Genomic DNA, 8,373 nt, shown 5'->3' with positions numbered 1-8,373 from the left:
GCCCCAGCCTGGCGCAGCGAGTTCCAGCCGCTGCTGCCCGCCAGGTGCCACCCGCCCCGGGGCCGGGGGCGAGCCGGTCCCCGCTGCGCGCCGGCCGGGGCAGCGCAGGCTCTGCGCTCGCTGCAAACGCCTCGGCGCAGCACCACCAGCCCGGGCGCCCCCGCGGCGGGAATCCCTTGCTCTGGGCAGAGCCGGGCGCTCCAGCGGAGACCCAGCCAAGGCTGGGCCGGCCTCCCTTCTCCCATTGGTCTGGGGCAGCCCCGGAGGGCGGAGACTGCCGAGCCGGTATTAAAAATCACATGGCCGCCCTCAAAAGGGAGGCAGTAGCTCGTGAAGTGTTTGAGTTGCAAACGGTGCAGCGGGGTAGGGAGCTTGGGATTGGTTTGCTGATTCCCCCCTAGCCACTGGATCTTACACTCTTTTATGTATCTACATCCCCAGCTTAAATCCACTAACAGGTAAGGAGCACTGTATTTTAACCTACATATTTCTGTAGCGAAGTCGGCAGCGCAGTCACCTCTGAAATGCCACCCTCGAATGCCTGTGCCTTAAGGGGTGCCGGGGGAGGGAGGCAGGGGGGGATCAGTCTATATGTATGTGCTTTACTATCAGGTTTATTGATTGCAGTTTTCTGCATAGTCACATGAAGGGAGAGCTTTACCCTTTCTCATAGACCATGCAAACAGTCTAATTAATCTCACTAGCGCAAATAATTAGCTAGGTATGCTTGGAACACTTGAGCATCTGTTTGTGCTCATTTCTTTCCAGGCACCAGCTGCCACTGAAGGATATTGTATTTTGGGGGAGGATTGGAAGTTAGCATGAAAACTCTCCGTTCCTCTGCCCTGTGCATCCTTTTCTTTTTGCCTAGTATTTCAGGGATTCTAGAAGAGAGGGAAGGGATCAAAGCATACAGAATTACAGTTTAGATTCATTTTTAAAAAAAATTAATGTTCTATCACCCCTTGCACAACACTGTGACATTTATTCATAACACTGCACATCGACTGTAGTCTATGGAAGATGCATCAAAGGAACTTGTGGAATTCTTTCCTAATGGGTCTGGCAAAAAGAAGAAGTAAAAAAAAAAAACCATTGTGGTTTGAGTGACTGTGGAGAGATTGCGTCATTTTAACTTGATTCATGACAGTTAAAAAAAAATACATCTAGGAAATGGCAGACTTCTTTATGGCTGTATTGTACGAGCTTTTCCATTTTAACCAGGCAAGTGCTTCACATGCACTTTGGAGATTGTCTGTAGACAGTAGTTGCAGAACTCACTGAAAGTCTATGCTGGGTGTTAACAAAGATGTGTTCACTGCCACATCTCTACTCATCAGGCTGTATTCTTTTTTGTGTTCTCTGCCTTACCTTTACACTTGTTTGCTTTTCCATCCTGCTGGCCAGCACATCAACAACACCCCCTGGTGATGAATATTTCATTTGTAGTTACTTTGTCATCATCTAGAAATATCCTGAGATCTGCAAAGGAGCAGGATCTCGGATGACAGTGCCACTTCTCTTTCCCCTTTTTCTCTGTACATTTTTCCTGTATCACCTACTTTTCTTTTCTCTAATGTCTTCATTGTTTTATTAAAGAAAATCTGTCATGATCCAAGCTAGCTTAGTCTTTAATACGTAATATGCCTCAAATCCCCTAACCAAAGCAAGCAGGGAAATGAGGAGAGTCTGGGCTAATAACTTTTAAATAATATATGGGACTGGGGAAAGGTCACTGAGCCTTTACACCTGAAGATCTCTGACCAATAAAATAAGAGAGCATGGACTTTTGGTTTTGCTATATATCTTGGCAGACCGCTCTTGTGCTCTGTTTACTGAAGAGGGAGGAAGGTAGCAGTTGTGCTCACTTAGCAACATGTGCCCTGCACACACAAAGCAGGGTAATGTGGCGTCAGCTTGGGAATAACTGCCCGGATCGCTCATTAGCAATCTCTCTCTCTCTCTCAACTCTTGTATCATCTCTATCTCTGATCAGTCTGAAACCCTCCTGCACGTTCCGCTTCCACTCGATCAGTGCAAATTACAGACATCGATGTAATTATTTTTCCTTGTGGGCTCTTAGAGATTCTGTTGTTCTTGAATCAGTGTTTGTCCAGGAATGCTTCATTAATAGTGAAGTCCCCTTCTATTCTCCCCTTTTCAAGCCTCCCGTTGCAATACTTGAAATTCTGATCTACCCCACTGTAGTGAATCTGTGCACATACCAGCAACTGGTTTCAGTACTTCTCTACAGTGAAAACGGTGTTGTTTTTCTGTAGAGGGATAATGGGGTGAATAAAATAAGATAATTTAGTTTATGTCTGACTACATGTCATTATGCAATGGGCCCAATACTACAGACAACCCCCCCACCCCACCCCACCAAGTGAGGGTTGTAGGTTTGGTCCCCTCTTTGTACTCAGTGATAACATGAGAATGTTTGGAAAAATTAAACTTGAATTACGACTGAGCAGCAGGTGGATTATCAAAGTAAGGCATAATATTAGATTTTTAGCCCAGGTCTGTGCATTTTTAGCTTTGTGCACACTGTATAGTGTAGGACCTGACCCTGTATTCCTTGCAGTCCCCAAACTTCCACTGCAGCCAACTGGAAGAGTTTAGGATACACAAAGTTCAGATCCCAACACTGGTGGATCTATTGATTTTTTCCCCCCATACACATATTTACAGGTCCTGATCCTTGAAGTCAATGGGAATTTTGCCACCTTCTTGACTGGGCAGGATCAGGCCCATTGTGTTTCACTAGCTGTGAGTCTGACTGCTGAAGTATTACAAATCCTCCCCCCCGCCCCCCAGCACGTATCCTAGCTACTCAAAGCACACACAAGGATGAGAGGCAATTTGTGTTGTTAAAAGACAGTAGCCAGCTATCCTATGACCAGCACTGTAATATGTGGCATGTGCCAGAGTTTTGTTGTCTAAACATCCAGAAAGTCTATAAACACAGGAAAGAGATACCCTCTAGGCTGCATTTCAGTGTTTCAGGAACATTTAAGCCAAAGTCGGAGCAGTTTTTGCTTCCAAAGGCATAACACGTGCAGTGACACAACTATTAATAGGGGGAGGGATAGCTCAGTGGTTTGAGCATTGGCCTGCTAAACCTAGGGTTGTGAGTTCAATCCTTGCAGGGGCCATTTAGGGATCTGGGATAAAACTGGGGATTGGTCCTGCTTTGAGCAGGAGGTGGACTAGATGACCTCCTGAGGTCCCTTCCAACCCTGATATTCTATGATTCTAACTAATAATACCATGCAGATGTACAGTAGGTGACAATTAGCAATGGAAATAGGCACCTACCATTGTCATATCGCTATTTCCAGGGTTCTAAATATGGCAAGATATTTGTAGGAACCTGGCATTGTGATTTCAGGGATTTGTGGAATTCAAACAAATGTCTTGGGGTCAAAAAAAAAATTTTTTTTTTTGGTATATAGTTGCACTTTCAGGTCCCTCAGATTTCACAGCTGTCCCCTCCCCAGACCCTTCCTCCCTTGAAATCCAAGAGACAATGCAGAAAAATGACTAAATTAGTTCTAAGGCTATATATTTCCATCAACTTGGAGCAAAACCTGCTTAGAACATGGAAGTTCAACATGATCATGATTTTAGGATGTGGTTTATAAAAGTGATTAATCTGCAAACCAATGCAATGATTTTGCAATGAGCTGTTCTTTTTCATGGAACATATAAATAGTAATTTGGCTTTCCCACTTGGCTTGAAAATGCATCTAAAACCAAATACAACAGAAAATATCTCAAACTGAATGTTAGAAGCATTCCATTGCTTTAGAGAGCTATATATTGGCAGGAATGAGAATCTCTGTTCTTCTCACCCTTCCTTCCCCCTCCCCCCCCCCAAAAAAAAAAAAAAATACAAAGGGAACTTTACACAATGCAAACAAAATATTCAGACAGGTGTAAGTTTAACAGCACCATATCATCTTTATACATTAATATGAAAGCTACATTCAAACTGGGTATTTTAAAAGTTGAAAGCTGCCAAAATGTATCACGCACTGCAGGAGTCACAGATGACTAATCTCAGGAAATATGTGTTGGGCCACATTTCTTGTAGAGTAATTTGAAGTGTGTGCGCATTTAAAGCAAACCATGAAGTAGCTCTTCAGGAAGAAATGTCTTATGCACATCTGTAAAGATCTCTTATTCTTTTTGCTTGTCACCTGCTGTTTTCTTACACACGTCTGCTTACCTGTGTCCTTGTGATGCAGCTGAGAGATGTAGGGGACGGAGGAATTAAGAGATCATATGCTGAACTCTAGAGATTCCAAATCTGTCTAGGTTTTAACCCTGTTATTGGACCAGGGGACGTTCCTATCTACAGTATGACTTTTTAACCTTGCTCTACCCAGGTCAGGAAGAACAGCTAGAGTGTGTGCAAACTATTTCACATGCAGAAGTCTTATTCTTTGGTTGACACAATTGTGTCAGGTTTTAGAATTGAGTCGGATTAATTTTGTTAATATCCGTTAACAAAAGACATTTTAGTGCACTCTTCCACTAATGTGATTCGTACTTAGATCTCCTGCTGTGGCAAACCCACAACAGACATTATCTTAAAATCCTCATTATTTTAAAATCAGTTATGACTTTCTTTCCCCCGTTGGCCATGTGTGTGTAGGGGGGATTATTACAATTCATGCATTTTGCCTCCTCTGCAGTATTTCAATTAAATCTCCTCCAGTACAATGGATGATGACTTAATGGATGATGTGCTTGTTAAATGCAAACACTGGGTCTAAGCTAGACTTCCATGAAATGAGTTTGGTGCCCTCCAGTCTCAGCAAACACATCTTGTATCCACTAGGCTAAGCCCTAACCATTGATATTCAAGACACAAGGGAAACTTAGGACGGTTCTCCTTTTTGAGGTGGAATCCCCTTTATCTCCAGAGAGGAAAGTGCCTTGTACCCACCGTCAAAGGCACCACAGAGATGTTAGGCCAATCCTGCTTCTGTTAAAGCCATTTATCAATAACTTCAGCCGGAGCAGGATGAGGCCTCATTTGGTTTGTGTGATGATTTCCTACTGTGAATTTAATGATTGTATGGATCCCATCAAATTGCTGTAGCTTTGGTTTAAATAGTTGCCAACATAGTCTGTATGGCTTTATTCCTATTGCTGGCAAAGAATGAATGCATGACTTTTGCTTGAATGGACTAGTAAAGGGCTGAATTCTGCATAACTGTAATTTAATGGTAGTTAGTGGAGTATCACTAGAGCGAAATTTGGCCCAAGGAGCATTTAATCCTCATAATGCACTTGTTCCTTTTAATTAACACACACCTGTATCTTGGCTGGAATAGACCCTGAGACACAGACTTCTATGTCATTGTAAATCAACTTGAGACTTGAACAGACATGCATGTGTTAAAGCTAATTCACCATTCCCAAGTAAACCACCAAAGGTGCAGGTGTATGTACTAGATAGATACGTGTATTTCCTGCTTTTAAGTGAATATTTCTTTAAGACCTGTTCACTTTAGTGCTTGCTATAGAAAGAGTGATGACTTCTTTGTATAAATGATGTCAGTTTTGTCAGTCCATAAACAGAGAATCTCTGTGCCTCAGGGCAATTCCATGAATAGAAGTGAATAGATTGAAAAACGAACCATATGGATTTGGAGGCTGGGGTCTTTATATAGCTTTGATTCAGTATTCTGTCCCACTGAATTCTAATATGCAGTGTGTCTTTCTCTTGCAGACCATGTGCTCTCTATGACGGATGTTCAATTGCTAAGCTAACTCTGCATGTCAGAAGACTCTCCTTGGTAGAGCCAAGGGTTGTCGGAAACTCCAACCTAGCCCTTTTATTTTTTCCTGTGTGTGTGTTCCTCTAGAACTTTCAAAACTGTTTCTCCAAAGGGTTTTGCAGAAACTCAGACTGTTTTCTAAAGCAGAAGCACCTCAGTCCACAGCAGTAGTGATGGGCAGCGTGCGAACCAACCGCTATAGCATCGTTTCCTCAGAGGAGGATGGCATGAAGCTGGCAACCATGGCAGTTGCCAATGGCTTCGGGAACGGGAAGAGCAAGGTACACACTAGGCAGCAGTGCAGGAGCCGCTTCGTCAAGAAAGATGGACACTGCAATGTCCAGTTCATTAATGTGGGTGAGAAAGGACAACGCTACCTGGCAGACATCTTTACCACCTGCGTGGATATTCGCTGGAGGTGGATGCTAGTTATCTTCTGCCTGGCTTTCATTCTTTCATGGCTTTTTTTTGGCTGTGTATTTTGGCTGATTGCTCTGTTGCATGGGGATCTGGAGGAGCCAGCAAACTACAAACCTTGTGTCTCCAATGTGAACAGCTTCACTGCAGCCTTCCTCTTCTCCATCGAAACCCAGACAACAATTGGGTATGGTTTTAGGTGTGTCACGGACGAGTGCCCCATCGCAGTATTCATGGTGGTTTTCCAGTCTATCGTAGGCTGCATCATTGATGCCTTCATCATTGGGGCTGTCATGGCAAAGATGGCTAAACCAAAAAAGAGAAACGAAACTCTAGTCTTCAGCCACAATGCTGTTGTGGGCCTGAGGGATGGGAAGCTGTGCTTAATGTGGCGCGTTGGAAACCTACGGAAAAGCCATTTGGTTGAGGCACATGTGAGAGCCCAGCTCCTTAAATCCAGGATAACCTCCGAAGGAGAATACATCCCTTTGGACCAAATAGACATCAACGTTGGGTTTGACAGTGGGATAGACCGCATATTCCTGGTGTCCCCAATTACAATAGTCCATGAAATAGATGAACAAAGTCCCTTGTATGACTACAGTAAGCAAGACATGGACAATGCAGACTTTGAAATTGTAGTAATATTAGAGGGCATGGTGGAAGCTACCGCCATGACTACCCAGTGCCGTAGTTCATATCTGGCAAATGAAATCCTCTGGGGCCACCGTTATGAGCCTGTGCTCTTCGAAGAGAAAAACTACTATAAAGTGGACTACTCTAGGTTCCACAAAACGTACGAAGTGCCCAACACGCCCCTTTGTAGTGCCAGAGACTTAGCAGAAAAGAAATACATTCTCTCAAATGCAAATTCCTTTTGCTACGAGAATGAAGTGGCCCTCACCAGCAAAGAAGAGGACGAGAGTGACAATGGGGTGCCTGAAAGCATGAGCACGGACACCCTCCCAGACATGGACCATCATAACCAAGCTGGGGTGCCACTAGAACCTAGGCCATTAAGGCGGGAATCGGAAATATGACTGACTGACTTTTTCTCTGTTATCTTTTGGTTTAAAAGAAAAATATGTCGGTCAAAGGCACAATGAGCTGAGAGTTGGCCCAAAGCAGTTTTCAGATGATGGTACTGTTGAAGAAAGGCGTGAAGACAAGCGGTCCCGAGGAATCTAAGCCAGTTTTAGGGCTGTCTTTACAGGAGAGAGAGCTGAAAATGAACTCTAAACACGAAGCACTAAACAATGTCTAAGCATGATCAGAAGGCACATATATATTGTAGAATAAATTATGTATATATTTTTTTACAAAACTTGAACTTGCAGGCGAGCTTTGGTTGGGTTAATTTTTTTTTTTCAACTTTTTCCAGAATGCTTCTCTCTAGGGAACAAGAATGTTTTTAATGGCATAACAAAGGCATGAATCTGCCTTATTATTATTATTGTTGTTGTTGTTGTTGTTGTTATTATTTTAAGAAAGCTGCTGCTAACTACATTGACACAAATTGTAATTTTTTTGTGGCCATGTAGTTTTTTTTCTTTTTCTTTTGTGTAATTTTTTTTTAAAAAATGTCAGCATTGAACTTTTTGGGTTGAAAAGCTCGTGATCACACTTCAAAGAGGCCAATACGGCCGTATAGTCTGAACTTCTTTTGAGGCCAGTAGTTTGATAGCTAGAATCAATTTCTTTCTCTTTTCAGTTACATAAGGGGCATTATGTAACATCAGGCCAATTGGTAGCCTCCAGGAAAAAAAAATTCCAGGAGCGGGGATGGGAGGGGGCTGATAGAGTTTAATTCTCTATCTAAAAATTAAGTTAAAACTACCTAAATGGATACCAAAGAAAATGCACAGTTTTGCACAGTGGAGTTTATTTAAATGAAACAGGCTGCTTTAAACAAACAAAATTTGAACCTCAGACTTCTTTTTAAAGGGCCTCATTTCGCACCTTATTCAGAAAATAGAGTGTAAGACTCAGATCTAAGTAAGCAAGACATTTTCCCCCCCTCTGTGGGAAAACGAGCTCCCTCTCTTTCTTTTTATAAGAAGGAAAGCAACGGGAGGGGACGGGGGGGAAGCAAACATCTGTTCTTTCCTGTTAGCAAAACACCAGCAGGGCTACTGCAGAAGGTCAAGTGTTATTCTACACACAT

General features: G+C 43.0%; 1 protein-coding gene across 1 annotated transcript; it reads left to right on the top strand.

Annotated features, from left to right (window-relative positions):
* Positions 1-315: 315 nt before the first annotated feature.
* On the top strand, positions 316-8,167 carry KCNJ2 (potassium inwardly rectifying channel subfamily J member 2). Its single transcript, XM_007056059.4, has 2 exons — positions 316-458; positions 5,744-8,167. Exon 2 carries the CDS (start codon positions 5,966-5,968, stop codon positions 7,247-7,249), a length of 1,284 nt encoding a protein of 427 aa, XP_007056121.1. The 5' UTR covers positions 316-458; positions 5,744-5,965; the 3' UTR covers positions 7,250-8,167.
* Positions 8,168-8,373: the final 206 nt, after the last annotated feature.

This window comes from Chelonia mydas, chromosome 14 (assembly GCF_015237465.2).
Source record: "Chelonia mydas isolate rCheMyd1 chromosome 14, rCheMyd1.pri.v2, whole genome shotgun sequence".
NCBI classification, from domain to species: domain Eukaryota; kingdom Metazoa; phylum Chordata; order Testudines; family Cheloniidae; genus Chelonia; species Chelonia mydas.
Note: the sequence above shows the minus strand (reverse complement) of the source record. Positions and strands in the feature narration are given on the sequence as shown.